The 22,241-nt window shown below is 43.0% G+C and overlaps 2 protein-coding genes across 5 annotated transcripts in view; one reads left to right on the top strand and one right to left on the bottom strand.

Moving 5' to 3' along the window:
* The window catches only part of LOC108632619 (mucin-5AC), a 262,219-nt gene extending 252,015 nt beyond the window's left edge, over nt 1–10,204 (top strand). For 3 of the 4 annotated variants that reach the window (XM_026819804.1, XM_026819802.1, XM_026819805.1), the window contains 7 exons: nt 1,134–1,374; nt 3,638–3,772; nt 5,812–6,006; nt 6,552–6,614; nt 6,834–7,102; nt 9,281–9,498; nt 9,929–10,204. In XM_026819804.1, coding sequence (XP_026675605.1) covers nt 1,134–1,374; nt 3,638–3,772; nt 5,812–6,006; nt 6,552–6,614; nt 6,834–7,102; nt 9,281–9,498; nt 9,929–10,204 — 1,397 coding nt within the window. The remainder of the gene's footprint in view (nt 1–1,133; nt 1,375–3,637; nt 3,773–5,811; nt 6,007–6,551; nt 6,615–6,833; nt 7,103–9,280; nt 9,499–9,928) is intronic. The other variant, XM_026819803.1, reaches the window with a different exon arrangement.
* A 2,535-nt stretch (nt 10,205–12,739) lies between these two features.
* Nucleotides 12,740–22,241, bottom strand: part of LOC108632603 (uncharacterized) — a 16,635-nt gene continuing 7,133 nt past the window's right edge. Inside the window, exons 2-4 of the mRNA XM_018037280.2 lie at nt 16,756–17,006; nt 14,126–14,376; nt 12,740–13,664 (exon numbers count right to left, since the gene is read on the bottom strand). Of these exons, the coding sequence (XP_017892769.1) occupies nt 13,661–13,664; nt 14,126–14,376; nt 16,756–17,004 (504 nt within the window). The 5' untranslated portion in view covers nt 17,005–17,006 and the 3' untranslated portion in view covers nt 12,740–13,660. The remainder of the gene's footprint in view (nt 13,665–14,125; nt 14,377–16,755; nt 17,007–22,241) is intronic.

Genomic DNA, 22,241 nt, shown 5'->3' with positions numbered 1-22,241 from the left:
TTTCTCCGGTCTCTCTATGCTTTAGCATTCCAAACCTACAGCACAAGCCCCATTCTCTCTCCTCGTGTCCCTGTCGTCCAGGTTTTTCTTCCTTGCACCCGTACGTCGTTCAGCCGTCCCCCGCCTCTCGCTCTTATCCTTTTTCGCAGGGGTGTGTGGATGTGCACCAAACCCGGCACCCATCCCTACAGCCGCGAACCCACCTCCCTGTGGCGGTACACGACCATTGTTAATTATCAATATTTCGCGTACACGTACGCGGGGAAAGTCCGCCGCGGCCAATATTGTGCGGAGTCCGACGCTGGGGAGTAGTTATTGAAATTGAAACATTCGTGCACACAGCCTGCCGCTGGGTGGCACACCGCGCGGTACCGTGGTTTCGTTCGTTCGTTCGTTCGACGTCGACGTGTTCACGCGACGTCGCCCTGTACACACCGGCACCCGGCTCCTCGTCGTCCGGTGGCTATTTGCACTGCAGACGAAATGAATTCTTGCCGGTAAATAAACGCGTAGATTTTACAACGGTTAATCAAGCGACGCGTCGCGTCGCGTCGGTTTCGACCTTTTACGTTCCACGAACCTTTGTCCGGCTTTCGATTGCTTCTTGTTCTGGTTCCTCTTTTTTAGTCTTACCCGCCCGCCACTGCACCGCGCCACTTTTATTTTTCCCCGGCGACGAGAGGCTTCTTTATTTATTTCGTTACTCTGCCTCGTTGCTCAGTAAGAGATTACGGGATTTTCATAAAATTGGAATGCGCTGCATACCCGCCTCGCAAAGGGGTGCACTGCACGTGGACGTATATCCTCGTTGCTTCAGTTTTTATTAGGCTCCTCCGCTTCTTTGACGTTCATTTCATCCGGATTATTGAACGCTCGAGCTGATAATGTCACAAGCATTTACGTGCAATTAATATTTATTTAAACAAAGCAAATTCAGTATAAATACGAAGCTTCTACTTAAAGGCTATCTATAAAAGTTCGTGTTGAAGCATAATACTCGGTTTATCAGTGAACAAATCCTATTTAAAAAACTAGAGCTTAGTACGAACGAAATACTGTTCAATGTTTTATAATAGTAACTTGTTCTTCAATGATCGATAAGGTCGCATTGCATAAATGTTTCTCATTCCCAGGCTACGGACCAATGAGCCCGCATCCAGGGTACGGAATGACAGGCGTTCAACCGGAATACCCTGGCAACACGTACACTCCTTACCCCACTGCAGGCTACAATTGCGGTGGAACTTATCCCGGAGGTCCCGTGACTTCCGGTTACCAAATCCCGGCCGGGTACACGCCGACACCCTGCTATAGCATGCCGCCCCCGCAGCACACGGTCGGACCTCTCGATAAACCCACGGGTAAAGACGATAGGTAAGAAGCTCGACAATTTACTTCCTCTTACTTTACTGGTAGTTTTCGCGATCGTGTACGAGTATACGACGTTTCTGGTTCATCGGAAACTGGATAAAATCGTTTTACAAAAATTCTGCTAATTACGATTCTTACATATTTTTTTTAAACTTCGTAAATTTAATAATATGTTGCTTCCCAATAAAATTTTGCTAAAATAGTAGAGGTACGTGTAAGAATACCTCTAAATAAATATTCGGAACTGAACGACGTAGATGAAAGTAGAATAAGTCGTTGTCTGGTCAGGCGACGATGAAACGGTCGGAACGTTTCGTTGTCTGGTGTAAGTATCTGTGTACGGTGTCCAATGAGCCGGACGAACGTCCGTCCACGCGTCTGTCTAATCGTGCATGCGAGCACCGCACATTTCTGGTACTTGCCTTGCGGAAAGGGTCGCGCGAATCTCCCGCGACATCACGCGCGCGTTATACACACGCTCACTTACGTGAATACATGTCCGTGATTGAAAAGACACGCGGAGGCAACGACGACGCGGCGATGCGGCCAACGCCGAGGCGCAGAGGGAGGCGCGGAGGTCGCGCATACCTACCTCCATTTTGTTAATTAAAGTAATTACTCTTCGTACCGAAAGTGCCAACCTTATTCTAATTGACGTAAAGCTCGGCGGTACGGCGGATGAGAAGGCGCGGTTCGGCGCATAAGGAGAGAGGAGACGGTGGAACGGGGCTGTTGAGGGGCGGGGAGGCTCGAGGGGGCACGGTGAGCCGAGGGTGGATAAGGTCGAAACCGGAGGTGGGGTATAATCAGTTGCCACGGCACTGGATTATGGGGCGAGACCCGCGTCGTCCCATCGAGGTTAGACCCTTGAAATGCACCTCGGATACCTCCTACCTCAGGCAAAACTGGTTTCCTCTCTTTTCTAATCTACGCCCGACCCGAAATTCCGTGGCGTCCGTTCGACAACGTTGCCGAGATTCTTGGAGGAAGTTCACGCTCAGGGCGTTGTTACCCTCGCGTTACAGACTAGGCTTTAAAAAAAAATGATCGTTTAATAGTATGACATTTTTTGAGAAGAGATATAATTAGGAGGTACAGTAATCAGAAATGAGAAACGACATTTATAGGTTTCGAATATTTTTAATAACAGAAGAAGTTAAATAGTAAAATTGATGTACAGAAACATATAGAAATTCAATCTTGTCTCTCTCTGAACTTTTTGATTCCTACTCTCTCATTTAGACCTTAATCGCATCGCCCCACGACTTAGCATCCCCTCCGAACTCACCTAAGACGTGCTTTCAAAAGCAATCGTCTCATTCTTCCCCGCAAATAAACGTTCATAAATTCATCCCCATCGACCAGTAAACGAATCCTAATGGACGAGGGACAAGCCGTCGAATAAACGACGACGCGACTTACCGCGCTTGTACGAAGACATAGAAATAGTTAGACGGAAACTGGGAAAATACGAAAGGCAGAGAAACCGAGATCCGGGGGGCGGAGGTTGGGTACCGTTGAATTGCACTCAAGTCCGCGTCCGTCGGCCCGGTTGGCCGGCAATATCGCGGCTACTCAAGGGCCATCGAGGCTTTCGAGGCTTCTCATAGCCCGGCGGTAGTTCGTTCATCTACGAGATACTACGAGGAGACGAGAGAAAAAAGCAGAAGCAAACTGCTCTCCGGTTGCCTCTGATCCGCGTATATATTCCTTCCGCATCCTGTTCATCCTCCTTCTCCTGCCGCCTCTTCCTGCTCTTTCTCCACCGACCGGTGCCGAACTTTTCGGGATTTTTAGTTTTTTTTTTTTCTCGTTCTCTCTCTCATATGTCGCTATCACGCCCGCTGTCCGCGCACACAGTATCCTCCCTCTCGCCGAGAAGGAAAAGTTGCGGAGCGCAATAAAACTTTCCGGTTGCTATCCCGACTCTGTAACGACGTGACGCAGCGATTGCGTTGCGGCCACGCTCGTACCCTGGATGTCCAGCGTTTCAAGCTCCGGAGACTAGGAAGCTTCAATTTCATTATTAAAATTTTGATTATGAATGATGTCCGCAATTCGATCGCACATGAATTAAAGATACTCGAGGTAATGCCGAGGACATAAGTCAATGCACAGAAATGTTTTGCGAATCCGTTGATCCCTTCGATTATACGATCATCCATTGTACGACGCTGGATGAGAAAATGTTAATTGACAAGCAGTACGAGGGACGAGCAATCGCGTTTAGAGTGTCTCATTCTGTTATTGATGTTGTTCGGTGCAGTATGAGGCGGCACTCGTTGAATTTCGCACCTCGTCCCGCTCCTCGTGGTCGCGATGGCAAGGAGCTGATACAGTGCCCCACGTTGTCCTGTGATGGCATGGGTCATGTCTCGGGAAACTACGCTACCCACAGAAGGCAAGGCAGCATTAACATTTGACACTGACATTTAACATTTATCCGATCGACCATCTAAGCCCGCCGATTTTTTATAATTTTTACTATTATATTGGTATAGGGATGCAGCACGCACGCACGCTCAACGTCATACATACACGTATATCGACGATCTCATTGATTTCTGTGCAAATCTTCGTCAGTGTGTTTAACAGCTGCAAATAAGATTATCCCGTGTAGCAAAGACAAGCGCATCGTAGAAAATGATGCTTGGTCTTATTTCTAACTATAAAACACAATGACCAAGTTTGCGCGAAATCCTCGAAGATGTTCACTACATAAATTTTCTTTGAATTCTCATTACGATTCCTACGAGTAGTTCTATCCCAATTTGATTAATTTGACTCATTTCATACACCACATATACACGTACGAAACATTGACATCTTAGAAACACGATCAATGATTCATATAGGGATCTCTCACGAAAATTCTATAGATGGGTTTTTGCGTCGATGCATATTGGTGGTCCGTGGCGTAGTGGCTTCTTAAGTGTTTTGTGACACTATTATATCATTTTATCTAGAGCAACCCCCTTCAACCCTTACCTCCTGGCTGTACCGGTCTTGTACTTATCCCTTATTCGATATTGTTGTATATCTATATTATACGTGTAAACATCCATTGGTATATTATAAATAGTTACTTTTACACATTAATTTTCCTCTTGTTTTCTACATCTACCGTTTGTCTATATTTTCTTGCGTCGCCTACCCCATTTTTCTCTCTTTGTGTATCTCTCTTCACGTACGTAACCCGTCCACCACACCCCCAGCCCGTCTCTTATTACGTTTATATCGTACGATATATTATAATCAAGGTGTATGTAGATGAGTTTTCGTGTTGAATGAAGTACCACTTGCTCCCCGTTTCGACCCGACCCCTACGAAAAGGGATGGCAAAATCATTAAGACGATCGCGGCTGAAGAGCAGCTTGCTGCTCTCGAACGATGCTTCCACCAGTCTGTCTTGAGCTCTAACTGTAATTAATATTCATTCTCATACGCATCTAGTTATATGTATATGTATCTGTCTATATGTATAATACCGATCACCGAAACCCGCATCCGTTTCTTTTAACGAAACCGCTTCGCCAGCCTCGAGTGGGCAGCTTCGTAGCGAACTGTTGCCGATGACCATGTCAGAGCAGAAAACGTGAACAGAAATGAGAAAAACAGTTGCACACGACGATTAAATTAATCCACGAGACAATTGGCAATTGACGAGTTTCACTGGGGTCAGGTGTGAGTGTGCTCCCTGCTCTCCCTTTCAGTGTTCCTAGAAGTAAGGCCAACCTTGTATTGACATGAACCTGAAACGCGATCGCCCGAGCGACACCTCATGAGTGATCCAACTGGAACACGGCGTTGCCATTTGCATGCTGTCATATATATATATTAAATATGATTTATTCTATACGACACCGTGCTGATTGCCCGTTTCGACTGTGCGTCCACGATCCAGAAACTCGATCATTTAACGTTAATCATCCTCGACCGGGAATAGGATAGCGTTTCGCGAAACATGTTCGTTGTCTTCGTTCGAACTGGACGCAAGGCAAGTCGTCCAAGAGTAAACCGTGAGAGTTGCTAATTTTATTGAAATGATTTGTACGATCAGCCTGAATGACGATCTCAGTGTGAATCGAGTTCTCTCGCTTTTAATGGATATATACGTATCTCACTGAAATCTTCTTTCAAGCGTTTCTTTTAAGTACTCGATGAGTATTGCACCTGTGGTTCCGGACGTAAGTACTCGAGACTTCTTGGCAACGTCGCGTAAATTGCATGCGATGTGTTGCTGAAGCCATCGTTGGATGTCCCTGAGGTGTGCGTTCGTGATCCTGACCATGAGGATTATTGCGCCACTCGATCATTCGATCAGACGTACTTTATTCAAAGTAATTGTTCAATTATCATTTCGCTTCGCGAGTGGCACGAAATCGTCATGGTATTCCAGGAACGGGTTTAAACAACAAGAAACTTTTGTTTCCTTTCCAGTTTGTCCGGTTGTCCGCGAGCGGATCGTTCACAGATTCAAGCGCATTCGCAAGAACTGAAGTGTCCCACGCCAGGGTGCGACGGTTCCGGACACGTGACCGGAAACTATTCGTCCCACAGGAGTCTGTCCGGTTGTCCGCGGGCTAACAAACCGAAGAGCAAGCCCCGAGACGGACAGGACTCCGAGCCATTAAGGTTTGTCATCGTCATTATTCGCGTCTAATCTCCTAGCGTCTCGACTATCCAACTCCTCTTTCTCTCTCTTTAATCTGTACGAGCAACTGAACTCGCGGACTTTTGCTACTTGAAAATCCCCGAAAGCAATTAAAGCTAACCCGAGATCGGCACAATTGACTCCCACAATAGATTCGATCGAGATTAGGGCGAAAGATAGAATGGGATTAATTGCGGGAGAGTTTCTAGTCTCCTTGCAAACTCTGCAACTTGCGTTACACACGTAATAGCGATCCCAATTTGCGCTTTCACCGCGTTCGCACGTTGCACGCAACTACGTGGGTATCTCCCTGACCGCATTGCACGTGCTAAGATCCGACCGAAAAGGGAAACTCCCTTCCTCCCGTCCCTTCCAGCCGCGGTGTCCCTTTAAACCCCGTCCCGTTTAACGCGAAGACGAAGACGCTGACTAATAACCAGCGGTTTCCGCTCGTTTCATGCTCGCTCTCTGTGTGGATGGATTGTATGGTGTTGGTAATGGTGGTGTTGGCATTTCGGACGGCTAGGTGTCCGATCCCCGGTTGCGACGGCTCCGGCCACGCTACTGGCAAATTCTTGTCGCATCGCAGGTAAGACTTCCCCTCTTGTCTAGCAAGATTAACCGTTCTTTAATTTCCTAGTATTGTTTTTCTTTACTCATTCCTATCTTGGTTGAATAGATAAATATATCATGTAGAATTTTTATCGATTTCTTTCTTATTAAATTACTCTTTACAAAGATTGTGGCTCTCTTTTTACACAATAGTAGGCGGCGTGCGCTTAATTGCCATCGCAACAACTTGTTGCAGCGCGTCGGGTTGTCCAATCGCGAACAGGAACAAGATGCGAGTACTGGAATCTGGAGGCACGGTGGAACAGCACAAAGCGGCGGTGGCTGCGGCGACAGCGATGAAGTTCGAGGGCGTGAACTGTCCGACGCCGGGGTGCGACGGGATCGGTCATATAAACGGTTCCTTCTCGACCCATAGATCGCTGTCCGGTTGCCCGATTGCTGGGCACGCGGTGAAGAAACCGAAGTTCGAAGACATGTCGAGCATGTACAGCAAAGGAATCACCGGTGAGGATCGAGCCGCCTCAGATCGTGTCGTTGATGTCTTCGGTTATTATTATCGATGCGCATCATTATTAATCGAAGAGTGAAAGAAAAGAAAACAGAATGGGTCGGCTCTTCGTGAACGAGTCATCACGTTATCGAATGTTTTGCTGAAAATTCGAGGTCTCATTCACGTCGAGCTACGAGCCTAATCGAATTGGAACACGTGATCGCCTGCCGGGTATCCGGTAGATGCGAAATTGTAGAGTAGGCATGATCATCCGAGTTCTCTATTCTTTTCTGGCATCGTACTCGTCCATCTTCTCTTCTCGTTGACCAGAAAGTTTATTACGTGCAAACGAAAAGAATGTGTAAGATTCAGCAAATTAGCGAAAACTGGCAATTGCAATTTGGACGAGTCGATGGGAAAAAATCGTGACAAAATTCTGGATCTTTATTTGTAAACTTGTGCATATACGACCTTTGTACTTGATCCTATGCTATGCCATACTCTACTCTTCACGCAATGATGTGCTGTCATACCAACAAGAGTAATCTCATCCTTTTCCCTCTCCTACTTCTCTCTACCCATTAATTTTTATTACTTCTTTGATCGTCTCTACTTAAAATTATAAATTACGTTCTCGCTTCTCTTTCTTTCTTAAAAAAAAAAATTCCATGTGTATTCGCAGTTTTCTTTCTTCTCTTTTGTTTCACTTTTCCACGAGGGAACAGAGATGCACAGAATTTCGTTCACCGACAACGAAACCAAAATTGTTAATAGAAGAAGAAGAAGAAATGAAACCCCTTAACTGAACACCTCGACTTCCACTATATAACTTTATTTCTTCCGATTACGAATTTGAATCCCACCTCCAACACTAGTATGTGTAAGAACAGAACGATGAGAGAACACAGAAAATGAAAAATGTAAAAGAAAGACCCTTAAAAAGAAAAGCAACCGTATGTCATAATAATGAAAAATAATATATTCTGATTTATTCTGGGATCACGATCAGCTCCTTTCCTGTCATTGAGCTTTGAGGAGAACATTTACTTTTGAAGGTAAGGGACTGACGTACTCGCCATTTGTTTTCTATGTGTTTTCGGTGTTACATACAAATTCCACACACCAGTAATTTTTTACTTTTTACGAGATGACGTCCGAGTGTTGGCAATCGCTACTTCCCGAGGCTCACAGCTTGAGACTTTCACACGATTCACCTCGTTGCAATTAATTGAAGCCGATACCGTTAGAGCAAAGGCCAGCACTCGGTGTCTCCCATTTTTTTCTTCTATCTGGTATGATGGCACCTCACGCTACCCCCCGATCACCCTTAACATTCGTCCTCGATCATTCTGCTCTCCTGCGGCACTCCTGTCAAGGTTCGTGCGCCTGTCGATGAGCTCACTGACGCGTCACTCGTTTCACAAGCGGAAGCGAACAAGTTGTCGCGTGTCCGAGCTCTGTTTGTCCATTCCACTGCAGCACGAACCGCTCGCAGAAGAAACCGTACCGATCCCACATTTCAGACAAATCCTCATGCAGCGACTTGGGATACTTGATAAGAATAAATGCTCTGTCTAGAAAGCGATCATTGTCACGCGATAAAACGAGCCGACGATGTGACGATGCACTTGTTTTCAAAAAAAGAAAAAGAAACTATGTATTACGCCCGATCACAGGCCAACCCAAATCGCTGTCCGAAGCTTTCCTCGCGCTACTTTTACATACGCTCTCGCCACATCTCTCACATTTTATTGTATATGGATCCCGCACACCTGTCAAGATAACTAAGTAATTAGATCGACATATCTTTCTCTATAACGTCGAGTCGCTTCCTGTGTGAAATTTTGCGTGAAGACAAAGCTCTTCGACGAGCTTCGGTCAAGATCTTGGGTTGATCGGTCTTTCAGTTAGCCGCCTTGGCTTCCGATAATTTTAATGACATCAACCTTCGCTCTCAAGACTGCTGTTTTATACGATCCCAATATTCAAATACGACGATCTACTGAATCATAATTATTAAAGTAATAAAAGGGAAGGTAGTACGTCTCTTTTATTTCGTAATAATCGTATGAAGCTGTGGTCTTGAGAAGGGTTGAAAGCTGTTGGAAATCGGGAGACGGGATATAAGAAAAGAAAAAGAACTGGTGAAGATAGACAGACTTGTAAAACGGACGTGTATGTCCTATCTTCAGGAGTGGACACCAGTGGTCCGCCTCACGGGGGTGCGGTGGGTACGGGTCAGGGTAACACGAGTGGTAGCGGTACCGCCAGTGGCCAGAGCGAAGATCTCTACACACTGGAGGCCGAGATCACGGAGCTCCAGAGGGAGAACGCTCGGGTCGAATCGCAGGTGATGCGCTTGCGCTCCGACATCACCGCCATGGAGAACCAGTTGAAGCAAGGTGAAAAGGTCAGTAACTCAGTCGGTAATCGATTATTACCATACGCTGATAGCGACGGCTGACGTACTTCCGTAGCTATCAATGCAGAGTACAAACAAATTTCAGCTACAGCTTCCACTTCCGAATTAATTGTAACAGAGAATCTGAACTAAATACTGTAAAATTTAACGTATAGTATATTTTTCACGATGAAAAGTCCGATTAAAATTAAGAATAGTAAAGATCGTAGCCCAAAAAGAGTCTGCGTCAACAGCTGCTAAAGTAAATGCTGTCCATCGTTAAGGGTGCTTCCCTTCCTTTCAACGTTTGAATTTGAAAATTCCTGCTCGTTCCAATTCTCTCTTCGCTACCCCTAGCCGTAGTTGTAGATCGTTAGAAGTTAATTGATCGCAATTTTAATATACTGTTTGTAAAAAGAAACTATCCGTTCCTTCGCAGGAAACGACGACTATCTCCCAGCGGAACAACAACCTGACCGAGTACTATCAGTCGCTGCGCGATAACATGATAACGTTGTTGGAGCACGTGCGAATACCGAATGCCCCGGGCGGACCGCAGGAGAAGATGGGCCACGAGAATTTCGACAGTTATTTGACGAAGTTGCAAACGCTGTGCACGGCAGATGGTTACTGCGCGGACGAGGCGAACAGGCCGATATACGAAACGGTGAAGACCGCGCTGCAAGATTTCACGGTACTACCGACACCCATCTGAGACCATCCTTAAAGCTCAACGATCGGATACAACGCGACTCGTACACGATACGTGCGGTGATTCCGTTGTGACGATAAATCAATGTTAAAAGACACCAAACGTACGGGTGAATCGTACTGGACCCTAATTTACCTCTTAGCGATGATCGGAATCGCTGGTAAACGAATGAACAAAGACTTTTCTATCCATGGTAATCGTGCTCGAACGGGAGAACGGAACTTTCTCTGAAGATATTGGTGATCTCGTGTACCAAACGCGGAACGGTGCTTAAAGAAAATTGTGAAACACTCGGACACACCAGAGGTGACTGTATAGACTGTTAATAAATGTTACAACAACGGTATCTAAGGTATCCTCTGATGATCTATTCAGTGCAAAACTCACGGAACCGTGCGTACTGACGTTGCTCATAGCAGTATCTTTTGTATATAACTGGCTAGTCTGTAAGTATTGTAAGGTGAAACGAGGACCCGCGGTCGTCGTAATTGTAAATAAGGAGCGACAGAGGAAACATATTATTCGACGAAGAAATTAATGTGGCTATCACTCTTAAGACGTGTAAAGAGAAGGTGAATTAATACAGACAAGGATAAATGCGAATCAAGTTTAGCTTAGATGTATATCGAGAAACAGAAAAAAAAAACGTATCGCCCTTACCAGTGCATAACTGTTACTACCCGTTAAGCCATTAAACGTCTTTAAGGAAAAAAAACCGTGGTACCGCTAAGATACTGCTTCTGCTATTATAAAAAAATTGAAAAAAAAAGGATGAACCGAAGCGATGGCTAACATATAAATTACTATTGCGTAACTTACTACCGCTAGATAATATTATTACTACTATCGTCACTGTTACAACCACCGAGATCGTTTTTAGGACTAATCCAATCATTAATTATTATTATTGCTACCACTACTCTTACTATTCTCTCGTATAGGATATAGCGACGAGTATACCGACGCATTTATATTATCAACGAGTCTGCGAAGGAAAAATGAGAAACCAAAAACGGTGCAATACGTTGTCCATAATATGTACATAGTCGATAGAGAGATTATACGAGAGTTCGGCGATAGATCGTCGGATCGAATCGGCTAGCTGTGTGTGAAAGATGATCGAAAATTACGGAGAATTTCAATGTGTAATGGCGGCACAGGTGCGAGCGGAACGAATCCGCTCGTCACCCGTCCGTCGACTGTCAAAATGTCAATCGTATGCACGGTGTGTATTTAATGAATTTTTGAGCGCGTCGAGGATCGACGAGCTTCGCGAACCGCGAGGGCGATGGGATACTCGTTCTTTTGTGCAATAGCTTTGAGACGTTCTATGTTCGTTCCTTTCGTTAAAGAGATTCGTTTTAGGATACGCTCGTGTCCGACGTACGTATGTAAATTGTTATCAGTTTTGTGATTTTCTACGTTGCAAGTCGGCGTTTCATTAATCAATACGTGCATGTAAATACGACGGTGTGTGCATCGTGAAGCGACAAATATCTTCCACCTCTCAAACGCGATCGGAAATTCGACGAGTTTTCAAAAATGCTGGTCGGAATACAGCGGCCCTGGTCCGTTTCTCTGACATTGACATGTATACGAGAAAACAAGAGTGCATAGCGTAAAATAATCATTTAACACTTACCAGATAGTGACACAAAGTATAAGTGAAATATTAGTTTAAAACAGGATATTAGAAAAACGACCAGAGGCGAGGAGGCGAAGATATTTCGCGTGCGACGCATCTTAATTTGTAAACTGAGATAATTTCGTCACAGTGGAACGAGGCAACGGTGTACATAGAGTGTACGAGAGTGTACACGGTACGGAGAATACGGGAGAATCAATTTATTGGTGAACGGGCAAAGGAGTGAAAGATAGATACCGTGAGAAGTGGAATAATACTTTAACCAAACCACCGTGTAGTGAGAGTAATAATAAATTTAAAACGGAAAAAAAAGTATAGCGATAGTCGACCGGCGATTACGATTAATCTCATTCTTGTCATTGTCATTATTCATTAACGATTATGATTACTATCTCGTCACCTGTGATTAGATCTATTTTTTTGCTCAATCGAGGACAGCAGGAGGAAACCGGCGAAAATATGTATTCAATGTCAACGGAAGCGGCCGTTTTGTTCCCCAAGAGTTACCAATCCGGTATTATTGCTAATTATATTGCTACTATTGTCGTTATGTTATCGTCATTAATTATGATTATTATTGTTGCCGTTGATAAAGTTGTACGAAATATATAAGTTCAATAACATGCTTTAAGTAAGTATAAATGTTACTCCGATTGAATAAAGGGTATTTACCGATGAACACGTAAATTTATTCTTCGCACGGAAGCGAGTAAATTCTTCGATTTTATTGCCAAACAGCGCTTCTTCCGATTTTCATTATTTATTTTTGTTTATTGTGAAATTTTCATTACTAATAAAACATACGTACGTGTCTAATCCATCCAACGTTTGTGCATCATTTATTCAAAATCCTATTGCATGTAAATAGTAGGGTAGGGAAAGGACATGGGACATTAAAATTTCTCTCTCAGTATATTTGCATTTTCATTATAAAAAAAGAGTCTTATTTCACAAAGCAATGTCACAATGACGTATTATACAATATATTATAATACCTGCATTACCGTATGTATCACAATAAAATGGACGTGCGAACTTCTCGCATGTGGTATGTACACAGTGTAAAAAGGACAATCATCGAAATCATATGGCAAGCAAACGTATTTCCTTTAAATAAGCCGTACGATTGTCTAAGCTATACCAGATCGGAACTTTCGATTCCGACACTTTTTATAGGACTCCTCTCCTCCTTGTCTTATTTTTACTTTTAATTCCTCGCAATAACGAGGAATTCGCATTGAACGTACATGGGTTATTTTAGGCTCGCCCTAAATTAATCAAACGAAGTCGACAACAGCATCAATGTTTATCAGCAAACTCACTAGAAATCTTAGAACTCCGTCGAGTCATGAGTATTTCGTGTCTCGCCAACGGAAGGCACAGTATTCGTTACGCATTCTTCGACTCGTACTAGCTCACCCGAGTTTCTCAAATTGTTGCGAAATCTGATGATCCATCAATCAACGTAAGACATATGCGTCTATCTCCTTCGTTTCGCTCTTGTCGTTGTATCGATTCAGCAAAACCAGAGTCCCGCGTGGGGGACTATCTGTTTCGTCCTCCGAACACATATCTTTAGTCTACTTAAAACGAGGTCCAGTGCCGCGACGCCTTATCGTTAATCGCCAACGATTATTCCTTCGTGTGCTCTCTCCATTGTCATCGGTCCTGTGACAGCTACTGACTACTGACACGCTTCTCACGTCGTCCTCTTCTTTGCACTTGCTTCGTTCTTCGCCGTATTGCAATACGCTGGACCTCCAGCATGCCGCAAACCTCTTTCGTTGCGCATATGATTGCTAATACCATAAATTTCACCTGAAACATAAAACATCAACTGCTATAGCTGTCAGCTACAAATGTTACCGTGTTTTGAGCTCCACTGATCCCCATTCGCTGCCCCAACAATTACACAGGCACTGTCACTTTTTAGTAAATAGTATCTCCTAGGTATCTTTACTTCAAATCTGATACGCTATGAAAAAGTAGGACGTATGCCATGACGTCGCGGAGTTTTATAAGAATCCATACGTCACTTGTCAGAGCGAGCAGGGTATATACCCATGCGGGACATAACACGTCATAGCCGTGTACGCGGTCTATTCTCCCATCCTGTCTTTCATAAACGCCTGCAGACGTACAATTCTCACGATCGACTTAAGTGCTTATCGGACACCCCGTTCTTTTCATATCCCGCTTTCCGAGTATTTCGCTACGTCAGCGGCATAAAGATAATCTTCATTCAGTAGAAAGTGGTTTAAGCCGGGATTGAATTTTACCTCGCATACGGAGGCGGCGGCGAGGGTGTCGGGTCTCTAGAGGCAATCTCCACAGTTCTGGGTACCATGTTGTGAACGGCTGGCAAGGACAACATGGAGCAGTTGCTCGTCCTCAGCAGATGACTAGGATTCAGCTTGATGGCATCATCGTAGCTGGGTGGCGCGTCCGTGACGGCTTCATAGTCCGGCGGTTTCTGTCTGGATCCACTAGAAGGTTCCTCGATAGAGATAACGTGAATCGGATCGTCTATCTACAATTAACAAAATTAATCTGATTTAACTTCTATTAAAATAAAATCTTCATTATAATGTTTATTGAAAAATAAATGTCAAAATTTAAAGGATTGCCTAAGAATACTTTAGTTACAAGTTATTTAAAAAATTCGCTATTGTATAGCAGTAATTTTTTTTAAGTAAGCTGATTCATCGGTTTTGCATGTTCTAAACCACAGATTTCCGAGCCTTTTTAAGAGTGCGGGCTGACGCGGCACGGCGTTCTATCTCGTTAATACTTTACGACGACATTACGCGACCGACCGCAAGGATATTAACCCCGAAATGGTTATTCTGCTATATATACCACGGTTGTCTATAGATATCCGCCTACGTGTTCGCCTCGACACTCTTCGGGGACTTTATAGCTCGGCCGGATCCGAGTCACGAAAGGGCGCGGGGTTTATTGAGAAGCCACCGTACGCCGGATACAGAACAGGATGAAAATAGCCCCGGTTATTCGAGTCATAAAGAATCGTCCGCGGAAAATTGCATAATCGCTCGGTCGCGAGTGAATCGCAAGGTGAATGACTGAGAACCCCGCCGATTCGCTTAACCAAAATCTCTTCGTACCTGGCGCAGCTTTATTCACCGACAGAAAGAAGATTTTCCAATGCTAACAATTTTATTACTATTAAAACACGATATGATAAACAATCGTGCCGTTTATTCGTATAAACATCCTTTCGTGACGAAATGAAGTGTTCTGGTTGAACATCTAAACGTTTTGTCTTCTCGCTGTTTCAGATTATGTTATGTTCCGAATTCTACATCACACAAAATATTCATACATCCGATTGTTTACGCGATAATGGAGAGTAACGAAGTTTGAAAGCGGGTTCGGTTTAGAGAAAAATTGGCACGTTGGCCAGTTTGGCATACGTGTCAGTCGCGGGCAGCCAGAATAATCGAAGGATGGCTGCCGATAAATATAGATACGTGCTTCCGGGTGAATATCCTTACGGCGAGTAGATAAGTGCATGCTACTACTGCCTACCGGCGACCTCCTTTATGCATCGAACCGCAGACGACGGACCTTTGTATTTCTATTGTTTCCCCGAGTGCAGTGAAAAGAGGAAAGGCTGCTATTCTAAGCGCCACCCGACTATACTACTGCGCACCTACATACCATTTCAAAAGCGAGACTGAAGGGGGGAGAAAATGGAAGTAAGAGAAGAAAAACAAGTTTTTCGACGACGGTTTTTTGCACGACCAAGATTCGCGGTGTATACAATGAAAGCGTATAATGGCGCGGGAAGAACAAAAGGGGGAACGTTGCGGACGGAGACGCGATAGAATCGCGGGAAGATGAGAGAGGACGAATGATAAGAATCTAGTTCGCGGGGTTTCACGTGACTCCTGTGAAAAAAACGCTGTCGTACATATAAATGGCATATCGCTCGTTCATCGTTCGCAGGATCAAGAATTTTAATTCCGATGTACGGATAAACATTAAATGAGAAATGATTTTGCAAATGATACCGCGCTTTATACAGTTCTGTACGCAGAAAGCACATGTTCCCGAATTATCATCGACGGCACCTGTCCATGATGCAACAGCGAGGCTGAAAACGTTAAAGGCAATTTATCGGTTACAGCGATACAACGTTTTCGCAGTGAACCTTAAACGTCGCGCATAAATTCTGGCTACCAACGAGGGCTCGTAACGATTAACGCCGGAACGCCACGTGGCGCGTGTTAAGTACGATGGTTCCTGTGGCTGGTGAACAATTTACGAAGCGAGAAAGGGCCCACGGCAACGATTCCGATCAAACTCTAATATTATTTTTATCTCACGGCCTGTTTACGAACTGTCGACCGTTTTACATACCACCGCTTGCGCCATGAGCGACCGGTCAGAGGTAAGCGAATCTGTAACAAGGGGTTGACACGGATCGATCTGAGAAAATGTAATCCCCGGAGGCTTCGGCAGGGTGCAACGTTTCGCATTCCTCAAACAGCGTCGCGACGGAGAAAGTTAATGACCTGACGTGGAATTACTTCCTTCTACGATTGATAGCAATCATAGATAATTGCTCCTCAATAGAAACAGGAAAATAGATAAAAACGATTTATAAATTACCTTGAGAAATAAATTCTATTCATTGCTCGATGAATTAAGTGATAATCGAAATATACAAGAACGAAGAGGGATTAATCGTTTTCATCCGGTCGGTCGGCAATTAATTTCGACAAAATAAACCGAGTTCTCTAAATCTATTTTCAACCCAATACCTCATGGACGATGAGTCCGTTCGCCAGACCGGTCTGGCGTTTCCAATAATAAAATGAAAAGGTGGAAAATAACGGGGAACGTTTGTCGCTATCGCGACGCGTTAGTAAAAATGAAGACTTACCTGCGCCGTGATCGGATGGTTTGTGTGTTGTGTGTGCATGGTTGCCCTACTTGGCGGTGCGTGCAGCCAACAACACATTGCGGCACATATGAGAAGAGCGCCGGCGATTATGCAAGCAACACCGACATATCGTACCGGTTCGACGTAGTTCTCCGCGAGGCCTAACCAGTTTATCAGTGCCCCGACGCAAAGAAAAACCATCCCGTACCTGTACGGACGCTGCGAGCGTCGCGACTCCTCCAAGGACATTGCTGAAATCGCAAAAAAAATCCTGGTTTGGTGATAGCTCGTATCATCCTTAAATTTCGCAGATATCTCGATTCAAGAAAATGATTTCGAGAGAGATCTCAATTTCCTTGGAGTCTTTTACATTTGGATGATGAGAGCGTTTAGAATTCATGTTTAGCGATGATAGAACATTAGAATTTGCTTTTTTTAAATCCTATTAATTATCGCATTTTAATTTAAATTTCGAAGAAATTAAGATTTCGGAAGATCAAGCGGAAGGCAATGTCACGAACGGCGAGGAAACAAATGTTCGAGCTTCCAAAAGAAATTGACATGCTTTATAGCACCGAATTTCTTTGAAGTATACCTCTGAGAATTCTATAAATAAGTCCGGGGATGAATATATCGTGGAATGAAAAGCGTTAGACAGATGATAGGGAAGAGAAGATAGTATTACCAAGCCTGCCAATCATTTACCTTGATCATAGTATTATTAACTGGAGCGGCGAGCTTTCTCATGAAAGGACAACATACGAAGCGACCAGGGTTTATTTTTAGATAATTTTCCATTTCCGTATCTTGATTAAGTCGACACAGCGAATACGCGTACCGCGTCGCGGCTATTTGCGGGATTGATCAATTTTAGAAAATGCTACTATATATAGACGCCGTAAGGATATTGCCACGTACTTTATTTCTAGCCGCGACGTATTGATTCGTGTGATACGCGATGACAAGTGAACAGAACTCTGAACTCGTACCGAGCGGTTCATAAGATTTACGTATCTCCAGCAGACTTTACCTGTTCACGTTTAAAACAAATCTCGTATTCTCGAAATGCGGTTATTTAAAAAAAGTGCAAAAGTGTCTAGAAGAAATACAATTCTACAGTATACTTCGAACAGCGTGAACGACTTGATGTAACTACTTTCTGAGGGGACGTTTCTCCTGCCACAGATGAATTTATGTACTTTGACACGCGGTGGCAGTTTACGTCCATTAATTGTCACGTTGACGTCAAAACGAAATTCGATGAATACAAATGGCCATGGAGTCGTTAACGGTCCCACATCTTCAGCAGGTAAAACGGAACGATGGTCGTTTGTCGAAGTGGGTCATTCGTACTAAGCGATTTGTATAGCACCGCGGGAACTGTGGCGTGAAATCTAATCGAGGATTACGCTGTAGTATAATAAATAACGGTTTCACAGGAAAAACTATGATTATTTTTCGAGGAACGTTTATTGGCCGATGTTGCATTAAAAATATCCACGACAGTGATGAATGATCGCCGCACTTCGATCGAGACGTGATCTAAATTCGTTTACGATTTCAATTTTAAAATCGATTCGAAATCAAACGTTATTTCATCTTCTTGGAATTCTCTTATTATTTATTTCTCTTATTAGTCATCAATGCCCGAGGAATTCTACGATTTTTTTCTCTGGATAAATATCGACTCGAAATTAATCGTATCTATCGAATAAACTTCGATGTTCAAACAAGTGTTGCAATTTGTTGGAGTTCTGTGACGTTCGGAGCGATCCAGAACAGACTAACGCCTGAGGTATGTACGTTTATAAATCTGGCGTTTGTTTCTAAGTAAGTAAATAAGGAGGTAAAAGTCTATAAATATTGTCCGGCGGCGAGAAAGAAAAGTAGGCTACGCGAGAGTACGAATATACACCGCGAAAGGTAGCTAGGCCATCTCGGTGTTAACAATCGCGTGATCGATATCCGTCAGTTCCGTGCGCCGTATGCTATTTCAAAAATAAGAACCGATCAAATATTAACCAACAGCATGTACACCCGCATCACGATGGAAACTCGAACAATGTCCTACAATTGGGGTCTCCCGGTGTCGTTAGCTCGAGGATGAACGAGTTATTTTTACGGCTGATTTAAAACTATGAAGCAAAGATAGCTTGAGAACTACTAAATCGCCAGAGGCAAAAATTGAGGAAGAGTACGTCTTTCTACGTTACGTTCACGTTGGAAGGATGAGTAAGTGTCAAATAAATGAAATAACATAAAAAATTTCGACATTAGAAGTGTACGAAACAATATCACATTATCTGGTCATCGCGAATTAAACTGCAGAGTCACGATTTCGATAGATACTTATATGTTAAATTTTACAGTCATTATAGATTTCTGATCGTCACTGCGAGTGATTTTGCAAAATAGGTCCTACAGAAACTTGTGAATTTGCAACGCGTTTGAGTTTAGTAATACAATTTTGATGTTAGATTGTGCATAATTTACCATTAAGTTCGTCCATATCACTCGGACACTCGGACACTCGATAAATTCGCGTAAGTACTTTGATAAGCGTCACACTTCTCGCAAGACTAAAACGCAAGACCTGGCTGTATGCTGCACACAGAGTTACGTCTTTATACCTCAGGATTACATCTGATAACGGAGGAATCATAAAGATAAGAGTTGATATTTTTGAAACTTATCTTTCACCCGTTACAAATAAGTCTAACGGAATACACGCACGGTACTTAGCGAAGCCACGGATCTTCCTTGTCCCTACCATCGAGTCTCGCGTGATTTTTTCATCGCCCCGCACGTGATTCAGTCGTCAGATTTCAGTATTGCGGCATGACGACTACCGAACACGTGAAATTCACCCTGACTCGCGTATTCGAGTTTAAATTAATATACAGAGATGAGAAGTGAACGAATATGCACCTCCTCAGAATTGTTTTTAAAACAGGAATGGAAAATCGTGGAAATTGACGACTAGACGTCAATATAAAACTGTTTTGCCATAAAGAAACGAAATATGTGGCTATTTATTCTGATTATAGTGATTGCGCTACTGTTCAACATCAATTTTCAAAGTCAGCTAAAATACATAAATACCTCCACGTCAATCAACTAAGTATAAAAGTGTTTTCCGATGGACAGTGATGTTAAAGGATGTCGAAAAACAAAAAAGTTTAGCAGAACGATTATAATTCGATGATGCACGACCGACGTTAAATAAATATGTATGTAAAAATAGAATCTGCCCAGACAACAAGTTTACACCATCGTGTTAGTTTGTCTACTGTGCAATAATGAATGAATACGCAGTGATCGTTCTAACACGAAGGTTACATTATTTACATGACCGAAAAATAATCATTTTCCCTCCCTGGTGAACTGTTAATCAAATACTTCCTGATGTAAATCGGTACTATTAAACTGAGTGATTTAATGCCCGCATGTAAAGTGTACGTTTATAACGACTACGTGCAACGACTCACATCAAATTTGCAATCAGCTGCAGGTCATAAGTATGCTGATACCGGTTGTTGTTAATCGTTCCTATTTTTCTTTGAACACTGCACGGAGATATATGTATATACACGTGTCGTTATATCACTGCACACTTCTAAGCAATAAGACATTGTGGAAATATTTATTCGAAAGAGGGAAATATTTGTCCTAAAACCGTGCACGTCGCTTTTAATGAAAACAGGCTTGTTCTACCCATCAATGAATATTGTACGAGAGAACGTGGCAGGTGTCATTAGTAGCCATTCTACAATTTCAAGGAGGCGAGTGTTTCACCGCTATGAATATTTATTGCAAAAGGAAATCTTCAATCCCAAAGTTACACACTCGGCTTTTTCCTTGATTCGATCACGGACAATGAGCGTTCAGCAAGTGCGCGTGCGAATTTTCCCAACAGTAGAATCGGCTCGCAGTAGTCAGACAAGGCTTCCGTCATGTTTTATCTCCATTCTTCCTGTACGTAGGACTGTTCAACAGTTGTTTTTCCTGACGTATTGACAATCTTCGCGCGTACAAAATATTTATCCTAACATTTATAAAGCGCAATATGACAACAAACGTAAAGTATGTTTGAACGAAGTATAATGAACGAACGTATAAACACATAAAAAATAATCGCTGGCACAAGAGTGTCAAGAATGCATTGTAGATACGTAAACAAAATTTCCAGACATTTATGCATTCGACGGTGTGTCACTTACTGCGACTTCGCTTAATCTTAATGCTCGCTTCCTGGTATGTTGATGATTAATTAGTTTCATAGAAAGTCCGCATACGTAACTCAGTGATATTTTTGGTTCGCTAAAAATATATACAACTTCTTTTAACAAAGACTGAATAAATTTTTGTAATTTTTTAAACACAAGCGATAAATATTGTTTCGTAATTTTTAAGTTAGGAAACTACAGACATGACTGGGGAAAAACTGGTTATTTGATCCTACGTTGCAGCTTATTGCTTTCTGCGAAGAATGTACTGCTGACGTTATTGGAAGCAAATAATTCTACGAGAAAACGCTACGATAAGGCAAATGATGTACTTATCGAATCAAATCGCGCCCATTGGCTGATAGAAATATCTAGGCGCTTGACAAGTAGAAAGAACGAGTCTAATTTTAAGACAGCGCTTGCAACACGTTAAATATTCGCTTATCACTATCGTGCACTAAATTCGCATTCGCTCCTATCACAGAATTTTACGATCTGTCGCTTCGCTTTATCTTCCTTCAGAAACAGAAACTCCGTTTTAAATTATCGTGCGTGTAAATTAATTTGACATTTCGAATAGTCATTGAAAATTTCAACAATGCTTTTCAGCTAGGTAATCGAAGAATCGTGCAATTGATCGCTTCTCGTCGCAAACAGTCCTGTTAATTACTTTTAATTATTGTTTAGCCTTAACATCGCATGAGACATGCTACGCTTTACATAGAATTATTGTACTGCAATATTACCATGTAACGCAAGTGTTGTTACAGGAAGCACGTAGCGCGTAACGTAAAGAATTATAATGCGTGGAAGAAGCAGGAATTGCATGTGTAATAAGCACGTTAATCTTTATAGTATTTCCGTGGGAGCCATGGAATTATTATTATGAGAATGTTTCATGTTGATTGGAGTAAGGCGTAGCATTAAATTAATAACGTTGCTTTTGTTACTTATTTGGTTGATAGTAAAACAATGGTTGGAAAATGGTCGGCGAGACGAGATAAAACCCTGATTAATTGCGCGCTATACATGCGTCATAAGCAGCCGTGATAGATTGAAATGAATGAAGCACGTTTGTAATAACGACAATGTAGAGAGAAGGCGGGATGAGCTTCCAAGCATCAGCGAGTGCAATAAAACTGAATAGAAACACGACTCGTAATAACGGAGCTGTAAGTCCTTCTATTTTATTGTTCATGTCGATGTTCTACTCATTTAAGGATGTACAGGCTATACATATATACTTAAACAATGCTGGCA

This window comes from Ceratina calcarata, unplaced genomic scaffold (assembly GCF_001652005.2).
Source record: "Ceratina calcarata isolate Rehan_Ccalc_2016 unplaced genomic scaffold, ASM165200v1 scaffold162.2, whole genome shotgun sequence".
Classification (NCBI taxonomy): domain Eukaryota; kingdom Metazoa; phylum Arthropoda; class Insecta; order Hymenoptera; family Apidae; genus Ceratina; species Ceratina calcarata.
The sequence above is the reverse complement of the archived record's forward strand: the minus strand, read 5'-3'. Positions and strand labels throughout refer to the sequence as shown.